The 23,529-nt window shown below is 42.6% G+C and overlaps 1 protein-coding gene across 2 annotated transcripts in view; it reads left to right on the top strand.

Annotated features, from left to right (window-relative positions):
- The window catches only part of VWF (von Willebrand factor), a 177,036-nt gene extending 153,903 nt beyond the window's left edge, over positions 1-23,133 (top strand). For both annotated transcript variants that reach the window (XM_081309814.1, XM_081309815.1), the window contains 9 exons: positions 672-782; positions 3,025-3,205; positions 4,003-4,043; positions 4,550-4,666; positions 18,587-18,685; positions 19,573-19,701; positions 20,219-20,258; positions 22,073-22,170; positions 22,824-23,133. In XM_081309814.1, the coding sequence (XP_081165940.1) occupies positions 672-782; positions 3,025-3,205; positions 4,003-4,043; positions 4,550-4,666; positions 18,587-18,685; positions 19,573-19,701; positions 20,219-20,258; positions 22,073-22,170; positions 22,824-23,012 (1,005 nt within the window). In that variant the 3' untranslated portion in view covers positions 23,013-23,133. The remainder of the gene's footprint in view (positions 1-671; positions 783-3,024; positions 3,206-4,002; positions 4,044-4,549; positions 4,667-18,586; positions 18,686-19,572; positions 19,702-20,218; positions 20,259-22,072; positions 22,171-22,823) is intronic.
- The last annotated feature ends 396 nt before the right edge of the window (positions 23,134-23,529 follow it).

Below are 23,529 nucleotides of genomic sequence, written 5' to 3'. Positions count from 1 at the left end.
GCTTATTGCTTTGGGGTCTAATATGAGGCAGAACATATGTCAAAGAGTTCATAGTGGAACAAAGCTGCTCACCTCATGGCAGCTGGGAAGGAGAGAGAGAGAGAGAGAGAGAGAGAGAGAGAGAGAGAGAGAGAGAGAGAGAAGGGCAGGGGTCCAGATATCCCCTTCAAGGACACACTTCCAATGAGCTAACTTCCTTCCACTGGGTCACATCTTCTGAAGGTCTTACCACTTCCTAGTAGTGTCCCAGGCTGATGATCAAGCCTTCAACATTTAAGATTCAAACCATACAAGTGGTAAGAAATGCTGGGATCAGGGCATTCACTTGGTAGAAGTGATCAGCCATGCGTATTCTCCCTAGTCAATGATGGGCCCTAGATTTGGTCCCAGCAGAGACTATGTTAGCTGTTGGACTAGGTCTTGGTCTCAAAAGCAAACCTTAACAAGGGCAGGCTCAATCTCTTCAGCTGGTGTAAGACCCAGCTTAGTGGTTCAATGGTTGATGCTTCTAATCACTTCTTGACATGGTCCTGAGGCTAGTGGGCAACAAAGATGAACATTTCTAGTCGAAATGTTTCTGCAAACCCCAGGGCTCAGTACATGTGAGCGGAGGGTAAGAACACCTGTGTCTTAGCTGCTGGCCTGTTGTGACTGCTCTTTCTGTTTTCCAGGGCTCCACCTATGTCCTCCATGAAGGCGAGTGCTGTGGAAGGTGCCTGCCATCTGCCTGTGAGATGGTGACCGGATCACCACGGGGAGACTCCCAGTCTTACTGGAAGAACGTAGGTCTAGACCCTAGGGAGAGTGGGAAGGAGGGCAGCAACTGACCAGCCTAGGAGTCCTTTCTGTGGTCCAGTGTCAACCTGGGTTTCGGCTCACTCCCTGCCTTTCACTTTCCCCATGGGGTGTTTAACCCAGCTGCTGGTATTATTTGGGTACCAGCTGGGTTTACCTTACCACTTAAAAGCTAGTTAAAGATGTGTCAGACTTCCCATTTTATGGATTTTTTTTTTTTTTGAGAAACCAATACCCTCTGTGAGAGTTCCATGAACTCCCAGGGGACTTGTACTCTTCTGTCACCTGTGAATCTAAGGCCGTGCATCCCCTGGGTGGTTGGTTTAGGGATGGCTTCACCATCCTGCATGTGTTGTTGGCCCATCACCCCTCCCAAAACTCCATAGGCTACAAGTACTGTTTGATGCCTCAGCAACCCAGGCCTCATGCCTTTTCACTAATTTCCATTGAAACTTCCCTGATGGTTTAAGGAGGTGGAGAAATTTGTAACTCAGGGGAGCAAACAATATCTCGGCTTCCAAAGTCCCTCTGCTATTTCTGGAGGTCTGGGTGTGGTATCTTGCCATGCTGTTGACCCTCCAGTTCCCCACTCTTGTATTCCCCTGTCCAGTCCCCCAACCCAGCCAGATTCCTTCCTCTAATGTACAGCAGATTAGCTGTCTCCCTTGGGCCCCATGTGTTCACTTAAACTTGGGTGCTTATAGAGCCATTTTCTTAATCACAGAGGATTTGCTCTTAGGGAATTTTAGTCTCATGTCAGGACACAACAAATCTTTTCTTCTGATTAGAAGGAATAGCTGGGGAGTGTTAAGCCCTGGCAGCCTCAGGGACAGGTAATGTAAGGGATCCACATGGGCCTTCCCCTCTGGCTCCTGTATATATTTTGTTCAACAGAGAGGAAGGCAAAGGGTTAATTGTCTTGCCCCAGATAAGTCCGTCTCCAACCCAAGCCCATCACCATTCTCCTCCTCAGAGAGACCCAAATGACTCATTGAGTTTTTCAGATGGGTGTCTATTGACCCCTTAGAGTCCAATTTACATTTGGATTTCCCTTCTGTGTGTCCCCCTTTGCCACCCTATTAGTTTTTCTGTCTCCCATCCATCCTGGACTGAGGCAGGCTTTGTCCCTCTTACCCAGAGGCAAGGCCAGCTCAGATCAGAGGCTGGTCCATTCTAGTGGTGGCTGTACACTGATCCCTTTGGAGCTCAGTATTCTGCCCCTTCCCTGTCTTTAATGTCCCATCCCAAGGCTCACACAGCCCTGTCCCACATCAGTGTTTGCAAGACACAAGGTAACCTGAGTGTCTCTCCTCCAACTTGAGTCTCCATCTTATCTACAAGACTTGGGTGTGGCAGTAGTTTTGCTGCTGGGAGCATGTCAGGGACAAGTGGGTTGAGTAGGAAAGGGTTCTCTTAGTGGGGTCCATGGCCAAGGCTCAACAGAGGCCTGACGTAAGAAGGTTTAATCATGGGGAGTCAGAATAGGAAGTGGAGAGAATGCTGTATCTGGTATCTTCTCCTCCTCATCTGGAACAAGAATAAAATGATCAAGGATTGGGGGGAGTAGGCCAGGACCTGAGGTGGCCAGAGTGAGGCAATGTGTCTGGATGCTGCCCACTCAGACAACACTCATTCTAAGGATTTTTGTAGGCAGAATCTCCTGGAGACTTTTCTGGACCATGGTCTGGGGCCTTTTCAGTTCTCTTTGCTATGGAGCCCATCTCTGATGCAGGCTACCCATCTGCAGGCCCAGGAGCTTCAGGAACAGATTGCAGTGCTGTAGGGATCTGGGGCCAGCATCTCCAGCCTCCTGCCATCTCCCCATCTCCCCACATGAATAGGAAGTAGCACTAGGCTGGGAAATGGTTGGACTTCCTCTCTGCCTCTCTTCTCTGTCAGCCCATACTGTTGCTTCTTGCCATGAAGTGTCTGATCTTAGCTCAGAGCCAATAATGAGGATGGCAGAGAGCATCCCTTGGCTTAACTCATGTGGTTGATGATGGTGGCTGTAGGGGAAACTTGATTCTAGGATCTTGTTTAAGGTGACTTTGACTCACTGAGATGAGCCCCATGGATTCCCTCTGTGGCTTACCCTGTGGGTGCGACTTGGGTCCTGAACTGGAGTTCACCTTTTGGGCCCAACCAGCTCCCTGTGAACAGTACACTGCCTTTGGGACCTTGGACCCAAGCCTTGCCTGGCGCATTTTGACTTCCTCTGGTATTCTGCAGGTTGGCTCTCACTGGCCCACCCCTGAGAACCCCTGCCTCATCAATGAGTGTGTCCGAGTGAAGGAGGAGGTCTTTGTGCAACAGAGAAACGTTTCCTGTCCCCAGCTGGAAGTCCCCACCTGTCCTACGGGCTTCCAACTGAGCTGTAAGACCACAGAGTGTTGCCCCAACTGTCGCTGCGGTAAGGCATGCTGGCCAGAGCCTGGGCTGGGCCTGGACCCTCCTTCAAACTCTTTCCTCTTTTGGCTCCTGAATTCTTTGTCTTGTTAGCAACTCAGGGAAATGGGCAGGACCAAAATCTTCCCATCTGTTCCTAATGCACTTGTGACAGTAAATTAAAGGAGAGAAACAACAGTTTCCTGGAGGTCACTGTGTGCTCAGCTCTGTGCTCCAATGATGGCTCCTGGTCATTACTGCATACAGTTGTCATGGTGTTATTGAGTGGTAGAACTGGGATTTGACCCCCGGCTCCTCTGATTCTGGAGATCATCTTTTCAATCATGCTGCATTGCTTCACTGAGGGAAAAGTATTTCAACTGGTCACCCCTAACCGAGCTAGCAGAAGAACAAATGGAATCAGCAACAAAACCCAATGCTTGCCATCACTTTGCTCTGAATTCTCTATGAGAGTTTCTCTTGGGACTGAAAATTCCAAGAGTAGAATTTTACTCTTTAATAAACTCAAACACCTTCCCATCTATACCTTAAATATAAATTCACATAGACCAGCACCATCCTTTGAGAATGCATGGGGCTCTTCTCACTGCAGGCCGGGTGGTGAGGAACCAGGGATCCCTTTGCTTCCTTTCCAGGAAGTGGGAAAGGAGGCCACTGTGGGACCCACAGTGCATGGGAGTTGACCAGCAGATCGCAGAGGGAGGCTGGCCCGTGGAAGGGAAGACCCTGAGGGGAACAGGCCTGTGCCTGGTTTTGGGAGGGTGTGTTTGCACTCACATTCTGTGCTTCTCTCTCCTGCAGAGCCTGTGGAGGCCTGTATGCTCAATGGCACCATCATTGGGGTAAGCTGCTGTCCTCTTCTCTGGAGCAACTGGTGGGGACAGGGAAGGGAGTTCAGGGCGGGCAATCCAGTCACTCTGAAGTGGAAATGAAAGAGACCTGTGAGAACTACCCCACACTGCATTTTGTACGGCCTGTGGGTTTCTAGGCACCTGGAGCTGGACTGTCCTTCCCACTTTCTGGGGCCCAGTACTTGCTTTCACTTTCCCCAGGCAGGTGGGCATTTCTTGTGCCCACAAAGAAGCACCCTGAAGTCACTGCGCACATTTCTGTGTCTCCTCTCCCACTGCTCTGGCTTCCTTTTTGGCATAAAAGTTCTCACAGTTATTTTCTCCAGGCTCAAGGTGGGAGGGCAGGAAGGGAGTGGGCCACCAGGACAGGAGGAACAATGCTGTGATGGCTCAGGAAGCCATGGACACATGGGCAGACCCTGGCTTAAGGGGATGAGGTGGATGGGGGGGGGGGCTCGGAATGCTGAGGAAGCTGACCCTGCTGTCTCTGCTTCCAGCCTGGGAAAAGTGTGATGGTGGATGTGTGCACAACCTGCCACTGCACCATGCAGGTGGGGGCCATCTCTGGATTCAAGCTGGAGTGCAGGAAGACCACCTGTGAGCCCTGCCCTGTGGTAAGAAAGGATCTGGGGGACCAAGGGTAGTGCTGGACACAGTGGGATCTGAGAAATGGGACCTAACTGGGGTCTTTAAATAAATCTTGCCTTATTTTCTGATTATGGACAATCTTTGACAACTATCAAGAAGAAACTAAAAAGGACTGGGGATGTGGCTCAGTGTCAGAGTGCTTGTCTAGCATGCACAAGGCCCTGGGTTCAGTCCCCAGCACTACCACAAAAGAAAAAAACAGGTGAGGGGGAGAGAGACTAAAAGTTATTCACCTCAATAGCATCTCTGGGAAATAATTATAATTTAGCCTTATACGTTTTAAACATTTTGTTCCTGTGTTTTTAAAATAAACAGCATTTATGAGTGTTATGACATGTATTTACAGTTCTGTATCTTTTAAAACACGTTGAAGAAACATCATTACTCTTCCTTGAAAACATTCAAAATTAGTCAAAAAATTCTTATCAGACACTTGTATAAACCTCCTCAGAACATTTCCTTGAATGGATGTCTCTCAAAGCGTGCAATTAACCTTTTATTACAGGGTGTTTAAGTGGTTTAAAATATTTCAGCCTGTTTCCCAAGTCATGACTAGGCTTAATCTAAATACTTGCATAAGGTGATTTCTAGTGTATCATGGTTACTGGTTTGGTAGATGAAAATTGATGATATTAATTGTATCTTAGTTTTATTTATTTTAAATAATTTTAATTGACATATAAGATTGTACATATTTGTGTGTGGGGGGGGTACCATCAATGTCAACCATTTTAATGATGATGTTCAGTCCCACCTGGCTGGGATGTCATGAGCTCCATGTAGGCAGGCAGGACCGAAACTCATGAGGAGTCCTTAGCTCTGCCTCAGCCTCCCCTCTGTGTTTGGGGTTTCTGCTGTTTTAGGAAATCCAGTGGTGAGAGGCGTTTCCTGGGCTAGATACCTGGAATACAGTCATAACTCAGACAGTGTGAGGTGGGGCTTCTCCCCCTCACCTGTGTAAAGCAGCAGGTGGGGCTGTGTGAGGGGCCGGGAGGAGGCCTTCACAAGCAGACCAGCACAGAGGGATATCTGGAGGGGATGGGGACAGGACAAGAAGCAGAGTGGGAACCAGGAGGTCATGAGGGTGCTGCCTTTTTAGACTAAATTATAATTGTTTCCCAGAGATGCACTTTGGTGACTTTCAGTCCCTCTCTTTCTCTCCCCTCTTCCTCCTTCTCCCCCCACCCCTCCTCAGACGCCATGCTAGGGATTGAACTCAAGGCTTCCTGAATGCTAGAGAACAGCTTTACAGTTTACCACGGAGTCATACCCCTAACCCTTTTTAATCTTTTGATAGTGGTTCTTATGAAGACAAGGGACAACGGTTCTACATCTGTGTTCTCCATAGCACTTAGCACTTGTATGTGTTTAAAACAACCCCCTAGAATATTCTGGGCTTTGATATGGAATGAAATCATGCTGTCTGGAATTACATGGACTTCCTTTCATCTTGGTTGTCCACTGAACTACAATCAAGGCAGCGACAAGACAGTAAGAGGTCCACACCAGAGCCATCCTGAAGGAGAGGGGGCTGTGGCCCTCTACCTGGAGGGAGAGCCTGCTAATTTCCTCACAGTGCCCTCTGGTGTTCAAAAGGTGGCACAGTACCTTCCTGGGCCTTTGGAGAGATCCACCTTTACAATCTAGCCTAGGTGTAGGTTTCTAAATCTAAACCCATGGCCTTTTTTGGATTTGTGCATTTTTCCTATTTTCCTGCAACATTCTGATATCTTTCCAGGTAGGGTTTCTCCCTCTTCCCTCTTGAGAACCCCTAGATTAACCTTCCTTCTATGCATCTCTCAAACTTTGCTGAAACCTTACTCAGTTGACCCCATTCTAGCTCAGCATCCTTAACAGGACTTAGCATGTTCCTCTGCTATGAAGGGCCTCAGTGAGACCACCAGGGGTTTGGGAGCTGTTGTGAATTAAGTCAAGGTAGGTCTGCTTGAATGGCCTCTATCAGACTAAAGTCTTAGCATCATCTGAGTTGTGAGGCCTCTATTGCTTCCCAGGGGAGAAAATGCTTATATCTATAAGGAGACCAGAAAAATGTGGTTTGTGGTGCTGAGTGATAAAGATGAAGTTTGGCAGATAACATTCAAGAAAATGAGGAAGAGAGGCTGCCCTGTTATGAAGCACTCAGAAGGAGGAGAATGACCCTGAGCTGACGTTGAGTGATAGGTTGAATGTTGAAAGGAGGACCTTCCAGGATGGGGAATAGTGAACAACTGGCAGACAGAAGCCAAGATCAGAAAGGGGAAGCAGGGGGAGATATGACCGAAGGGCCATGAGCAGCCAGAGGAACACATGAAAAGGGACATGATGGGGCAAGAGAAGCAGGATTAAGTGAGTTGCTAATTAGGCTAAACAAGAGAACTTTGTGGCTGGCTGGGAGCTTGGCTCAGTAGGAGAAGAAGCTGCTCTTTCCTGCAATGATTGAATGTTCTGGTCAAAGTCTATGTGGCGACACCCCTTTCTGCATATGGCGGCATGTACCCCACATATCCACTGCTGGCAGCAGCTGGAAAGTCCAGCAGTGCTCCAACAAGCCCTAGGTCTGCACCATGTCTGCCCTACAGAGAAGGTGTGGGAGAGTCTGTTTCCTGCATTCACTCTGTGCTGCTGCATCTCCCTTCCCTTCTCCTCCTTCCTCAAGTCCCTGCCACACCTGGAAAAACCACTGTCCCTCTTCTTATTTTGCACTTCCTTCCCCTTTCCTCCTTCTCCCATCACTCCACTCTCCCTTTCTTACTGACTCAACTTGACCTCTGCCTCCTGGGTGTGTGGATTTTCCTCCACTGCCCTGCCCCTTCCCATGGTAGCCCCCTCCTCCTTTCGCCTTTGCTGCCTCATTTCGTTTGTAAAGATTTGGTCCATTATTTTATTCAGGCCCCACAGAAGGGTGGGCATTCCCTAATCTCTTCTAACACTCACTAAAAATTGCCCAAATCCAAGCTCCCATGAAATTTGGTCTCATTGAAGCCGTATTTTATTTCTTCAATTTGACTTGTAACCACTCACATTCACTCAATGCTTATTCCATCTCTTTTCTTCTTCTCTCATTTACCTCAGTCATGCACCTTCCAGGAATTGTGCATTTTAAAACACAACACTTTCAAGCTCACAACTGAAACACTACCTCATGGCTTTCAAACTCCAGCAGTATTCTTTCAAAGTGGTGTTTTTGGCTGGGGTCCAGTCTCCCTGCTTTTGTGCTGAGCTCAAGCCTCACTGGTCTCCTCCACTGCCAACTCCCTGAAGACACATCAAGTTCATAGCTTGATTTATGAGGAACAAATTGTTTAAATTCACTTCCGAGCAAGCTTCCTGACTCCTGTCCTTGATCTCGTGATGCATCTTTCTGTCTGGGTGCTGAAACTGACCTGTTAAGAGATGCTTACTGGAAAGACCTCGAGACCCCAGTGTGTGGCTCTCCGAGTGGCAATTCTTCTGCGTGGCAAAATGAGAACAAGAATGACAATAGAGCTAGTTTTTCTCAGGACTAAATTCATTATTTAGATTTTATTTTGAGATTACATTTTTTTAGGGGAAGAGTAAGAAGAATTAAGAACTTTAATTTTTACTAAATAATGAGACAGCTGATGGTAGTTTTACATTTTTACCTTATTAAAATTGTTTAAAATACTCTTAGTCTGCAGAATAAAAAGTTGGCAACCTTATGGTGTCTTCCCACTTTGGGAGCATTTTTGCAAAAATAGTGAAATGCTGTGTCTGGAAGTTGCTACTTCTTCCCTTGCAGATACAGATGAAAGGCTTTCCCCATAAGCCACCATCCATAAGTTCCTAGCTGAACTCAGGGGTGCCCACTTAGTAACAGCTGCTGGGGAGACAACAGAGAGCAGTGTAGATATAAGTGGAAACTTAACATCCTTCTCTGGGAGAAGCCTCCTATTGCCAAGCTTTTAAATTTCAGCCATTGTGGATTGATATCTTTGAGTGTTTTAAATTTGCATTTCTATGTTGACTAATGATGTAAAAGCATTTTATGTATTTATTTCCATTTTGTGAAATGATGGTTTAATCTTTTTTAAAAAAATCATTTTTAAGTTGGGGTGTTTGACTTTTTATTACAGAGTTATATGAGTTTTTTCTTTATTTTAGATACTAGTTCATTATTACAATATTTTTTCCCTCAATGGTTCAGTTTTCATTTTTCTTAATTGTAAATTTTGAAGATCAGAAGTTTAAATTTTGATAAAGTCTGCTTTATGGATATTTCCTTTTAGGGTGAGTGTTTTTCATAACCTGTTTAGGAAATCTTTGTTTCAAGGCTGTGAAGATATTCTCTTGTGTTTTCTTTTAGATGCATTATTATCTTAGATTTTATGTTTAGGTCTAGGATCCATCAGGGATTAGTTTTTGTAGATGTTGTAAAGTAGGAATAAAAATGCATTGTTTTTCCTCCCCACATGGATATCCAGTCGTTACAGCACCATTTCTTAAAAGATGATCCTTTCCCTCACTGAATGATGTTGGCACCTTTGCCAAAAATGAAGTGTATCTATCCATATGGATCTATTGCTGATCTCTTTTCTGATCCTCTGATTAATTTGTCTTTCCTATCATCACACCACTGTCTTGATGACTGTTGTTTTATTGTAAGTCTTGAAGTAAGATCATACACATCTTTCAACTGTTCTTTTCCAAGATGGTTTTGGTATCTCATGCCATTTCTGTTTTCAAGTAAATTTAGTCAATTTGTCAATTTCTTTTAAGATTCAAAAATATGCTGGATTGTATTGAATATATAGTCTAATCTAGACAGAATGGACCGTTTAAAGACATTGAGTTTTTCAATCCTTAAACATAAGTTTATGTCCATTTATTTAGGCTTTTGTCTCAGTCTGTTTGTGCACCTGTAATAAAATACCTGAGACTAAGTAATTCTTAAAGAAAAGAAACTTATTCTTTTACAATTCTGGAGTCTGGAAAGTCTAAAATTAAGATGTTAGCAGATATAGTACATAGCTTGTTACCCATTGGTGAAAATTTCTTGTGATGTTCTCACATAGCAGAAGGCAGAAGGGCAAAAGGTACTAGCACCTTCCACTCAGTCTCTTTAGAAGAACAATTATTTATTCATGAGAACAGAACCTTCAATCATTTTCCAAAAAGCCCTATCTTTTAATTCCATCACCTTGGAGTTTAAGTTACAACATATGAATTTTGTAGGGACCCATTAAAAACTATAAAAGATTTCTTTAACTTTTCTCTGTAGTGGTGTGTGATCTTTTAGTATAAATGTCTTGCACTTATTTTATTAAATTATTCCCTAGAATTTTAAGTTTTTAGATGATATTATAAATGAATGAAAAATTTAAAAAATTTCATGCTCTTATTGTTTAATACTTTTATATATTTTTTGGCATATTCATCTTGTATTATGCAGCTTTGCTAAATTCACTAATTAATTGAACTATTATCTGACTGGCTGGGCAGATGACTGGCTGGCTGGCTGGCTGCCTGCCTGCCTGTCTGCCTTCCTTCTTTTCTTCTTCCCTCCCTCTCTTCCTTCCTTTTTCATGAGGGCAGATTCCTAAGGATTTTGTATATAAACAGTTATGACACCTTCAAATAAAGACAGTTTTTACTTCTTTCTTTGCAGTCTTTATGACTTTTGTTTATTTTTCTTGTGTCATTTTGGCTAATACCTCTAGTATGATATCCAGGAGGAATGGTGAGAATATTTTGTTTCTGACCTTAAGGGGAATTAATTCACTATCAGATTAAAGAAATCCCCTCTATTCCTATCATGCTTAGAGTTTTTATCATGAATGTTATTTTGAATTTTGTCAAATAGTTTTACTGTATGTATTAGGATGATCAAATGGTTTTCCCCTTAAACTTTCGTTAACATGAGAGATTGCATGGAATGATTTAAAATTATCAGCCAACCATTCATTCTTTTAATAAATCCCATTTGGTTATGATATGTTACCCTTTCCTACATCTATTAGATTCATTTGCTAATATTTTGTTAAAGATTTTTTATGTCTATTATCAAAGAGTGATAGTTTTAAACTTTATTCTCTTGTAATACTTGTGTTGGGTTTTTTGATCAGGATTATGCTGAATCCAATAAAATATGGTGGGCAGTGTTTCCTTTTTTTCCTATTTTTGAAGGAGTTTGTATAAGATTGGTATCATTTCTTCTTAAAATTTTTGATAGATTTCACCAATGAAGTCTTCCAGTCCTGAAGATTTTTCATGTGGGAATGTTTATATAGAAAATTCATCTTTTTGAATAGAAAAGGATTTAAGCAAGTTTTTTTTTTTCTTGAATAAGCTTTGGTAAATTGACTTTTCATGGAATTTATCTATATCATATAAGTTTTCAAATTTATTGGTATAAATAATTTATAACATTTCCTTTTTTGTGCTTTAAATATATGTGAGATCTATAGTTGTGCCTCCTCCACTGTTCCTGATATTGACAATTGGTGTTTTATTTTCTTGAATAGTATAGCTAAATATTTATCATGCTTATCAATCTTTTTGAAGTTCCAACTTTTGCCTTTTTATTTTCCTTTTATATATTTATTTTTATTTTATTGATCTAAACATTTAGTACATCCTATTTGATAATAACTTTTGGTTAATTTGCTCTTCTTTTGCTAGTTTCTTAAGATGGAAGCTTAAATCATGATTTTTTAATGTAAGAATTAAAAATATAAATTTCTCTCCAAGGAATGTTTTTACTGCAATTCTCAGATTTTTATGTTTTTAAAATTATCTCTAGTTTAAAATATTTTCTATTTTACTCTATTTGTTTTTAATTAATGGGTTATTTAAAACTATTTTATTTCCCAGCGACTCAGGTGGTTGAGGCAGGAGGATTCTGAGTTCAAAGCCAGCCTTAGCAACTTAGTGAGACCCTGTCTCAAAGTGAAAAATAAAGAGTCTGAGGATGTTGTTCAGTTGTTAAGCACTCCTGGGCTCAATCCTTGGTGCCCCCAAAAAAATTTGATTTGATTTCCAAATATTTGGGAGGGAGTATTTCTAAATACTTTATTGATACTAATATCAGTTTGATTTAATGTGGTTGTAGAATATAATTTCATATTTTTGACATGTTTTGGGGCCAGAATTTAATATATCTTGGGAAAAACTCTAATGTGAATTTTGAGAATATGTACTCTTCAGTTTGGAGGTATAGAAGTCTATTATTTTTATTAGGTCATAATGATTGGCATAGTTCTCCAAATCTTCTAAACCATTACTGATGTTTTTTCCTTCTTGTCCTATCAATTACTGAGAGATCATTAAAATCACCAATGAAAGACTAAGAGTTAGCCTATTCCTTTCCATAATTCTGTTAATTTTTGCTGTATAAATTATGAAGCTCTGCTCTTAGAAGTATAAACATTTAGGGTTCTTATGTCTTATGGATAAATGTACTCTTTTATCACTATGATATGTTAATTTTGGTAACATTCTTCATTTTAAAGTCTACTGTTTTTGGTATTAATATTCTATATCAACCTTCTTTTTTTTTTAGAGAGAGAGTGAGAGAGAGGGGGACAGAGAGAGAGAGAGAGAGAGAGAGAGAGAGAGAGAATTTTAATATTTTTATTTATTCTTTCTTAGTTCTCGGCAGACACAACATCTTTGTTTGTATGTGGTGCTGAGGATCGAACCCCGGCCGCACGTACGCCAGGCGAGCGCGCTACCGCTTGAGCCACATCCCCAGCCCATCAACCTTCTTTTTAAAATCTAAATATCATTAATATTAGTAGGGTTCAGCATGATATTTCAACACATGCATAAGACAGTCACTGATCAACTGATTAAGGTTATTAGCATTTCCAACTCCCCCACTCCTTAACATATTATGTTTGGAGACTTTGAGCTCCTTTCTTCCAGATCTTTATAAAATGCTCCCTAGGTTCTTATGAACTGTAGTCATTATACTGATGGATAACACCAGAACTATTTCCTCTTTCTACTTGGGTTTTGGTGCTTATTATCCAACCTTCCTTTATCTACCTTCTCCCTCTACCCTTCTCAACTTATAGTCATCACTATTTCACATTCAGATAGACTTTTTTTAAACATGTGCGAGAGAACATGTGGTATTTATCTTTCTGTGTGGTTTATTTCACTTAGCATGTCCTCCAGTTTCATCCCTTTTACGGAAAATGACAGGATTTCATTCTTATTTATGGCTGAATGTTGTGTATATTTACCAAATTTTCTTCATCCATTCATCTATTGATGGGCACCTAGGTTGATTCCATATCTTTGCTGCTATGAATTGTGCTGCAAAAAACATGGAAGTCTCTTTGGTATTATGATTTCATTTTCTTTGGCTGTATACCCAGAAGTAGGATATCTGTTAGATCTATTTTTAGTTTTTTGAGAAACCTCCATACTGTTCTAACAGCTTTGCTAATTTACATTCCCCAACAGTGTATAAGAGCCCCTTTTTTTCCACATCATTGTTAGCATTTTTATTACTATTATTATCATTGTGATGATAGCCATTCTGACTGGTGTGAGATAAGATATCACATTGCAGTTGTAATTTTCTCAGTTTTCTTATTCTTAGTAATTTACATGCTGCATCTTTCCCCTTTTATTTTCAACCTGTCTATTTTTTAATAGTCATACATAAATTTGAAATTCATTGCCAGTTACTCTTCTTAGAGGGGATTATATCAAGAATTTTTTTTTAATTCAAAAAATATTTAGCAATCTGAAATCCCAGAAAACAACTGAATCAATAAATGGGATATTTCTCAAAAGAAGAAATTCAAATGGTCAACAAATACTGAAAGGAAAGTGACCACAACACTCGGAGTGACCAAAAGATCTTTATTGCAGCAGTGCAACAAAGAGAAAAGAAAGAAGGAAAGAGAGAGAGAGACAGAGAGAGAGAGAGAGAGAAAGAAGAGAAGAGAAGAGATGAACAGGGAGAGAGCAAGAGCAAGAGAGAGAGAGAGAGAGAGAGAGAGAGAGAGAGAGAAAGAAGAGAAGAGATGAACAGGGAGAGAGCAAGAGCAAGAGAGAGACAGAGAGCACACGCAAGAAAGATAAAGAGAGCAAGAGAGCGAGAGAGAGAGAGAGAGAGAGAGAGAGAGAGAGAGAGAGAGAGAAAGAAAGAGCAAGAGAGAGAGGGGCCTGGCAGGAAGGAGTTTTTATAGCCCAAATCTAATGGGGCCTCTGGGTCTGCAAGCTGCCTTGTTGGCCCAAGTGGGGTTGAGTGCTCAGCCTTGAGCGGGACTTGACACAAACAGGTGATAAAGGACCAGAGAGAGGGGGGTTTGAGTGTGTGGGCTATCTTGCAGCCAGCATCTGTTCAGCCTGCCCTGCAGACAACACAGTTCAGCCTGCTCTGCACCCAACATTCCTCCCTTTTTGTTTTTCTAAGTGACATGGGGGATGGCGTAAAGTCCTCTGGCTACTTCGTGCTTAATGGTGGGCGGCGTTAGACCTAGAAGGGGAAGCGGAGGAATGTTCGGGGGACAGGTCTGAGAACACCAGGGCAGCCAGAAATAACACTCAGTGGCTACAGACAACTACTATGGTAGGGGTAAAGTCCATAAAAGTTCCTTGAAGCCACAAGTCCTCGATGGCGTCAAACCAGTCCTGGATGGAGGAGATTCTTGGTATCAGCCACTGGTCCTGTAGCAGGGACTCTAGGAAGTATTGGAGGTGGCTTGGTTGAATCCAGTAATGTTAAGGGTGACAGACCGATTGCAGCCAGTGGAAGGACAATCGCCTTGACCCATAAACTGAGAGTGGGTGGTGTCATCCTGGTGCCATGTCGCTTGGATGTAGAAGCGGCATCTGTGGTTTGAGATAAAAACAATTGAAGGTCGGTGGTGGATGGAGTTCTGGCAGTCGAGAAAATGGGTTCAGGCCTGGGTTCAGGCCATCTGGTGAGTGGCACTTCCGAAGGAAGAGGGACCCAAAAGTGGGTTTTAACCCTCTCCCGGGTTTCGGCACCAATGAAAGGAAAGTGACCACAACACTTGGAGTGACCAAAAGATCTTTATTGCAGCAGTGCAACAAAGAGAAAAGAAGGAAGGAAAGAGAGAGAAAAGAGAGAAAGAAGAGAAGAGAAGAGATGAACAGGGAGAGAGCAAGAGCAAGAGAGAGACAGAGAGCGCACGCAAGAAAGATAAAGAGAGCGAGAGCGAGAGCGAGAGCGAGAGCGAGAGCGAGAGAGAGAGAGAGAGAGAGAGAGAGAAAGAGCAAGAGAGAGAGGGGCCTGGCAGGAGGGAGTTTTTATAGCCCAAATCTAATGGGGCCTCTGGGTCTGCAAGCTGCCTTGTCGGCCCAAGTGGGGTTGAATGCTCAGCCTTGAGCGGGACTTGACACAAACAGGTGATAAAGGACCAGAGAGAGGGGGGTTTGAGTGTGTGGGCTATCTTGCAGCCAGCATCTGTTCAGCCTGCCCTGCAGACAACACAGTTCAGCCTGCTCTGCACCCAACAAATACAAAGAAGGAGGAGAAAACATAGATAAAAGAAGCAAAATATATAAAAAGAGAGGGAGAAAGTGGGAAAAAGAGAATTTGAATATTAGAGGGAGAAGAAGAGAAAGAGTAACAAAAGAAATAAAAACAAAAAACAAAACAAAACCCCTTAATCCTCAAAAGGCCTAACAAAGCAAAATAGCAAATAAATACTTAAAAAGAAAAAATGAAAAGTGTGTGTGTGTGTGTGTGTGTGTGTGTATCCAAGCAGCAAATTAAGCAAGAATTTTCTCTCTCTCTCTCTCTCTCTCTCTCTCTGAAACATGAAAATAATGTGGAGGGCTGGGGATGTGGCTCAAGCGGTAGCGCGCTCGCCTGGCATGCGTGCGGCCCGGGTTCGATCCTCAGCACCACACACCAACAGGGATGTTGTGTCCGCTGAGAACTAAAAAATAAATATTAAAAATTCTCTCTCTCTCTCACTCTCTCTCCTCTCTCACTCTCTCTTAAAAAAAAAAAAGAAAGAAAATAATGTGGAAAAATTATTTCTGCCGAGGTGGTAAAAACTGTCTGTAAGGATGGATATGTACTTCCTATGCTAGACTGCCTTCTTTGCATTTCTCCTTGGGCTATACACCCCAAGGGCTGGCGATGGTTAAACCCTTCCTCTTTCTGTGTTGCTCACTGAGCTGCCAGCTGGAGTAGTCTGGAACTGCAGTGGGCTAAATAGCTCTGGGCTTTCCATCTCACCTGCATAAGGAGAGATGGAATGGGATTAATGCAGTTGGAATTTTGTATGGCAGACTGTATTGATGTACTTACTCCCAGGGTGGGGCTGAAGCAGAATTCTAAATGAGAAATTCTGATGGCTAGACTTTTAACATTTAGAATCTAAAATTCTAAAATTCTTTAGAATTTTGTCAGATGGTATCTGCTTTGGAGAGATGAGATCAACACACCCCTAGGGCAAGGCAGATGCTGATCTCTGTTGGGTGTTTTGAGTCTCAGGGGCCTCCCAATAATTCTACTCATAGGGCTGGTTGACCCACCCTCCACAGTCCCACATACTCTACCACCCACAAATATGGCCTTCCCAGGCTCATCCCCAAGTGAAATTAGGCATGCCCATTTAGTTTCCCTAACCCTCTTCAGCCGGTCACAGGAGCCACAGACTCAAAGAGAAAGCAAGCTGCATTTTCCTTTGTGTTTCTGACTTGTATCCCCAGGATACAGTCTTTATGCCTGTTTCAATCACATTCTACCAGGTGTAGCTCAGCCACATGGCAGGTGCTAGCTGGAACAGTATGGTAGTATTTACTGTGATCTCCTGGGATACCACAGCAGCAATGTGCAGCGTGGCATCTTCTAGATGGCTCCTGCCTCAGCTCTCTGCTTGCCCGTTGAGAAACATAGAGAACTTTTCAAGCATCAGCTCGTTGTGTAGCCTCTGGTGTAGCTCAAATTTATTTTCTGTTCTACAGGTTTTCCTGGGCCAAATTTGTCCACTGTATTTCTTTCTATTTGTTTTCTCTCTCCTCTACTGGAAACTGGTGCTTCTGGGTTGACTCCAGTGTATTCTTTCTTGTCTTCAATCCAAAGCACCTGAATTTCTGGGTTTCTGAGTCTCTGACAGTCCAATTTTGCATTTCTGTTAATTCCTTCTTGTCACCCATCTTGCTGAGAAGCAGTACTCCCATTGTTTGAATCCCGAGTCACCGAGAAGCTGCAAGGTATAGCCTTCCTCTAGTTGGCTATCTTTGACCCCTCTTTGCATGAAATGTTTTAGTATGTATTAGACCTTGGTACAAGATACATTGAAGAGACTCTTAATTCTACAATTTTCCCACAATGAATGTGAAGTTTGGTACTAGCAAGTGGTTAGGTTTTGATGGTTCACTTGGAACAAAAACTACGTTAGGGGAGCTGGGGTTGTGGCTCAGTGATAGAGCACTTGCCTAGCATGTGTGAGGCACTGGATTTGAGCCTTAGCACCACATAAAAATAAATAAAATAAAGGTATTGTGTCCATTTACAACTAAAATTTTTTTTTTCAAAACTACAGTAGGGAGATCTATTTCAGCATTTCTCTTAGTTCTAGGGCAAATATCTTGGTCCTGAGGAATGGTCTTCACTCTTAAGGCCTGGTATTGATGAAATTTCAATAGAAACCTAAGGTGTTGACCTAGCCCCTCCAACTTGGTAGAATTTGGACTCCAGATACTGTCTCTCCCCTGTGGTGTGTGGCAGCTGACATTTCTATTCAGGTCCTTTAGTTTTCCAGGTGTTGTTTTGTCCCTGGATTATTGCAGGCTTCCCTGTATATATAACTAAGAAGTCAAGCAGAGATTGGAGGGAAGTTTACATGCAGATTTGGGGCCTTCCGCTTTCAGTCTCCCCGCCGCCCTTTTTATTTAATTTTTTCTCCTTCAGTTTTCAGCTTTTCTAGCAGCTGCAAACTCTTCCCTCTGAGTCCTCAGACAAATGCAAGTATAGTTTCCTGCTTAAGTTCCACCCACCCAGAGCCATACAGACTTCTCTGAAGGGAAAAGCCATTTAAATATGAATCTTGTGCATTATGATTCCCTCTTTCAAGGATCAAATAGCCTACCATTTGTTCCTGATTTTGGTCATCTTCCAATGTCTTTAAATAATTATTTTAAATATTTTGTTAATAGTTTATAATTGTTATCTGAAGGAAAGTAAGTCTAATACAAGCTACTGTGTCCCTACTAGAATCGGAACTCTATCCAAAGGGTTTTAAGCAGGAGAGTGACATGACTAGACCTATCTTAAGAATGTCATTCTAGCAGGTGTAAGTGACCTACAATAGGGGACAAGAATGAAGGTACGAAGACAAAATAAGACTACTACCAGAGTCCAGTGGGAAGATGATGATTGCTTAGACTAGATGATAGCAAATACTGGTAATGACAAGCAGTGGATAAGTTTAAGATGCATTTTTTTTTTGGCAAGAATTGGTGATGACTAAGTGGGGAGGGGGTGAGAAAAATAGAGAAGTGAAGGATGACTTCCGTGTTTCCAGTTTGAGCAACTATGTCATGACACCATCTTCCAAGATAAGGAAGGCTGGAAAGGGATGATATATGGAGAAAAAATTAAGTTTAACTTTGGAAATAAGTCTTGGGATGATAATAAGATAAACAACCATCCAGTAAACAACTGAATGTGTAAGTCTGAAGTTCAGGGGAGAGGTCTAATTTAATAGGTCAGACTGCTATAATTTGAGCAAAATATACTTAAATAAAGGGAAGAAATGCTGTCTGGGGGACTGAGAACTGATAAAAGCTAGTTAGAGTTGGATGTTGACTTTTAGAACTCCAGGTGGAATTGCTGAATAGGAAATGAAGGGTCAGCCATGCAAATCTAATTGTAATTGGGATGTTCTGGGGAGATCAACTGTGTCTGCTTTCTTTCCTGGATATAGGGTTACAGGGAAGAGAAGACCCAGGGAGAATGCTGTGGAAAGTGTTTGCCTATAGCTTGCACCATTCAGCTAAGAGGAGGACAGATCATGATGCTGAAGGTAGGAGCAAACTGGATTCAGGGGCCCTGTCATGTCACCATCTGGTCCCCTTTCATCACCATCTGGGCCTCTTTTCTATTTGGGGCTCTTTTCTTTAAGAAAGAGGGACTAATTGGGGTTTAATATTGGCTTCTTTTTCTACTTATTTCTCATTCTATAAAGAAAAGATAGATGGCCTGTAGGAGGCACAGAATTTTCTCTTTTATTTAACTGTCTTGCTGCTCTGCTTGGCAAGAGTGCAGTTGGTGTATAGCCTTATGATTTGAAATTGATGGATCTTTAAGATTTTCATTTTTTTAGGATTTTTTATTGGTTCTTCTTTTTAGTTATACATGACAATAGAATCCATTTTGACATAATTATATAAGCATGGGATACATCTTATTCTAATTCAAACCCCAGTACCTCTCCATTGCTTTCCCTCTCCCCACCCCCCTGCTCCCTTCTGTCTGAGTTGGTGGATCTGTAAGATTTTCTATAGCCTGGAGAATCTGTGAGATCAGGCAGTCAATCAGGTTAATCAACCCTGATCTATGAAAGCTAGAATTAGCTGGTGGTGCTGAGGAGTTGATGCCCATGGCTCATCTCTTGTTCCTTTATCAGTTAGCTGGCTTACTCTTGCTCTGTCTCCATTCTTGAATCACTTACATGGTAAGAATAGAATCCTCCACTTTATGCATCCCTGTTTATAGAAAACAAGTTGTAAAACCAAATTCCATTTCTATTCTGTATCCAGAGTGTGGGAATTTTACGTCCATTGTCTTATCCTTCCATAGTTCTCCAAATTGCTTCAGCAACTCCAAGTGAAGACCCTGGTTTAGAGTGACTTTTTAACCCAAAACACTGTCTTTGAATTTGTTTTGCCCTCTCCTCTGCTTTCCTTTCAGCGTGACGAGACACTCCAGGATGGCTGTGATAGTCACTTCTGCAAGGTCAACGAGAGAGGAGAGTACATCTGGGAGAAGAGGGTCACGGGCTGCCCACCCTTTGATGAACACAAGTGTCTGGCTGAGGGAGTGAGTAATTGCAGCTCAGACCCTACTTTTGTCTTGAACTATCTCAATCTTTGACTCTAAGAATAGTGTCCTTTTGAACAGCATGCAGCCCAGTTCTTATTCCCATCATCTAAGGCAGACCTCTGACCTAGTTTAAGAATTGATGAAATTACAGAATTAAAGCCTGATGGAGAGAAAAAGTTCTCTGCAGTATAGATTTTTTTTTTAAGTCTGTCACTTGAGGAAAGCTGAATCTGTGATCCTTGAATAGGAAGGTGAGAGATCAAACCAATTTTGTTTCCTTGGGAATGATCTTCCTGAAGACTCAGTTGGAAGAAAATTCAAAATAATCAAAATAGCTCCTTTTTGGTCAGGTAGGGTGGCTATGGGCTCACATGTGTGATGGGAAAGCACAGTTTACATCTGGTGACGTAAGCTCAGGGATGTGAGTTCAGAGCTAGGAACTGGTCTGCAGTGACTGGAAAATTGTCCACTATGAACTATTTGTGTCTAATCTACGACTCTGCTGTTTCCTTAGGGGAAAATTATAAAAATTCCAGGCACCTGCTGTGACACATGTGAGTACATTACTGGAAGTTTGTCCTTTGGAACCCATTATACCAAGTCCAGTCACTGTTCTTTGCAGCAAGCTTTATTCCAGAAAGATACTTCTTGGTTACCAGCCAATCACTGCGTACAACTCTGCAGGGAACAGCCTCATCTCCCTGAGTGTTATTGGACTGCCCCTTGTTCAAGTCTCCTTTCAAATACCTGTGGAGTAATCTCTTCTCACCTTTCCACAAGATAATATCTTCTCTCTCCAACAAGCTCCCTGAAGACAGGCACTCTTAATCCATGATCTTCACAGAGCAGAGAGTTCATACACACCTTATTCATTGCATGTGATGCTATCTTGGAGAGAAAGGGAAGCCACTGGATGACTAATGATAGTCCATTGCATGTTGCAGGGGCCGTAGACAACATAGCATCTGTTCTCAAAGATTTATGAGGCTGGTCTAGATCTATTACCCCCTTTTCTTCACTCATGCTTCCTGTTGACCTTGCAGTCAAGTAGGAGCAAACTGGATTCAGGGGCCCTGTCATGTCACACTCTTTGACTCTAATCACTCATAGAGCATAGCAGCAGTTTTGGAGATACACATCAGACGGTTTAATTCCCACACATTCTTGTGTTCATGAAAACAAGTAGCTTAGAATTACTTGTCTGGACTAATATCTTTTATTTTTTATTTTTAGTTTTGTTTTGAATTCATAGACCCTGCTTACTTTCAGGCAGAGATAAGCAGAGTGAAAACATGAATACCTTCAGTATTCAATCATTCCTTCCTTTCTTGATGGCATACTCTGATAGCCCCTGTAATTGCTGTAACCAATTTTCAGAGTATAAGACACTCTGAAAGCATTTCTTTCTACAATTCCCTTCTGAATGGTTTAAGAAGTGAAGTCAGGAAATGATCAGAGGAGATGAATTCTCTATATTGCACATGGAATTTGGTTAGGAGGCTGTTATTTACAAAACCAGTAACAAGGGGCTCTTGTTGGTTGATGTGTTCAGGAGGCTGAACAAACTAAGTTCAGGGATTTATATCCATAAAAAAATTACATGTTTACCCAGATATGTTTTCCTTATTCATCCTCTTCATGTTATTGGCAGCCTTAGCCTTTAGAATGAAATTATTGGGAAGTTGGGAAGCAGGTTAACATATAGTTAGGGTTGACTTAGATTTGGAGCCGTCCCGGAATGGAAACCTCCCATTGTCCCAATGGTAATAATGAGCTGGCATTAACTCGTAGAATCCTTGAATGTAAGAGAACCCAAGGGGGCAACCTGAAGATAGCAGTACCCCAAAAGAGGACTCTATGAAGGCTCCTTGGGATTTTCTTAGCTGCCACAGAGTCAGTGAGTCCCTTAAGTGGCCTGACATTTGCCTTTCCTCTGACCCAAAGGCAGGGATGGATTTAATATCAAACCATCAATTAATATCATTTTATTTATTGGCTACTTCATTGCCCATTAGCATGTGAATGTAATTATAGCCTGAGAGTACTGCTCCAGCCATTATGTTTTTTAAAGTCTACAATTATATTAAAGTGCGTCTCATCCATCTACACCACTGAATTACAGCATATCTAGGCTCCTTCTGCAATTAAATTTTACAATTAAATGAATTAAATCCAGCAGTAACTGTATTTCTGAATTTAAAGGGTCAGGAACAGCAGAAGTGTATCAGGATAACTTAATTCTCCTCCCTGCAGCTGGATTTGGTTGACTGTGAAATGGGCCTATCTCCAGCTCATTGAGGGTACTGGGGCTGAAGAATGTTCAGAACCCCAGGCAGCCCCCAAGCTCTATCTCTCACCTGTTTTACAGGTGAGGAGCCTGACTGCAAAGAGATCACTGCTAGGGTGCAGTATGTCAAAGTGGGAGACTGTAAGTCCCAGGAGGAAGTGGACATTCATTACTGCCAGGTAAGGCTCTCCGACTTCAGAGAGGCCTGGGTGGTGAGGGCTGAGTCTCCTTGTTTGAACCAGGACAAGGACATGTCTCTTCAGTTACATACTAGAAGGATCTGGAAGAATCACAAGGAGAGGGGAAAGGAACTTGAAGTGTTTTTTAAGTAAATGTTTTATTATATAACTAGGAACTTTTGACCATAGAAGAAAGGCCCAATAAATTCTTTAAAGAGAATGAAGAGCTTTTTTAAGTGGAAGATTTGGGCTACATTTCCTAAAGAACATTCAAAGGTGCATAAACAGTGAAGCTAGAGGGATTTGGGTGTGCACATAGGATAGAGGAAATATCAGACTTCCCTGAGATCTACCTTTAAAAATTGCCTTGTTGGGCTGGGGATGTGGCTCAAGTGGTAGCATGCTCGCCTGGCATGTGTGTGGCCTGGGTTCGATCCTCAGCACCACATACCAACAAAGATGTTGTGTCCGCCAAATACTAAAAAATAAATATTAAAATTTAAAAAAAAAATTGCCTCGCTGTCCTGGGTGTGCCTGGGTGAGGCACGACCTGCCTTGCTTGGAGGAATAAGGGGAGGACATAGGCTGTCCCTAGTCTTGCTACTCCAGACTTCTCCAGCCTCCTGATGTCCTGCCTCTCTGCTCCATTTCAGGGCAAATGTGCCAGCAAGGCTGTGTACTCCATCGACACAGAGGATGTACAGGACCAGTGCTCCTGCTGCTCACCCACACAGACGGAGCCCATGCATGTGCCCCTGCTCTGCACCAATGGCTCTGTTGTGTACCATGACATCCTCAATGCCAGGCAGTGCAGGTGTTCCCCCCGGAAGTGCAGCAAGTGAGGCTTGCTACAACTGCCATGGATGCCTGCTGCTGCCCTCCTTGGCCCGACCAGCCAAAGTGCTGCTCGGTCGTCTGTACTACTGCTCTGGTTCCCACAATAAAAGTCAAGCTCTCATCTTGCACAGGCTGATGGTGCACTGTTTGTAATCCCGAGATGGCAACTGTAGGATAGGACTGAGTTCTGAGACTTGTTCTGAGGGAGAAAGCAGAGGCCCCAAGTTCAAACACTGCAGATCCGATGTCCATGGGAGGGAATGAGTAGTGTCTCTACCTCCATGGGCTGGGGAGGGCACAGTGTGGGGCAGGCCACTTTTGAAACTCAACCCAGTGGCCTGAAGTGGAACGGATTTGCTTAGAAACATTGAGTTCTCAACTCTATGAGTTGAGGGACTTCTGGGTATAGCAGAGGGGTGGATCCTGGGCCAAGGATTCTGCCAAGATAGATATGGCTATTGTCAGTGTGGCTGGCATTGTGGAGGTGTTTGACCAGGTGTAACAAAAATTCCTGCATGTCCT

Source organism: Spermophilus citellus (genome assembly GCF_964194105.1).
Source record: "Spermophilus citellus genome assembly, chromosome: 10".
NCBI lineage: Eukaryota > Metazoa > Chordata > Mammalia > Rodentia > Sciuridae > Spermophilus > Spermophilus citellus.
This window is presented reverse-complemented; position numbering and strand designations above follow the sequence as displayed.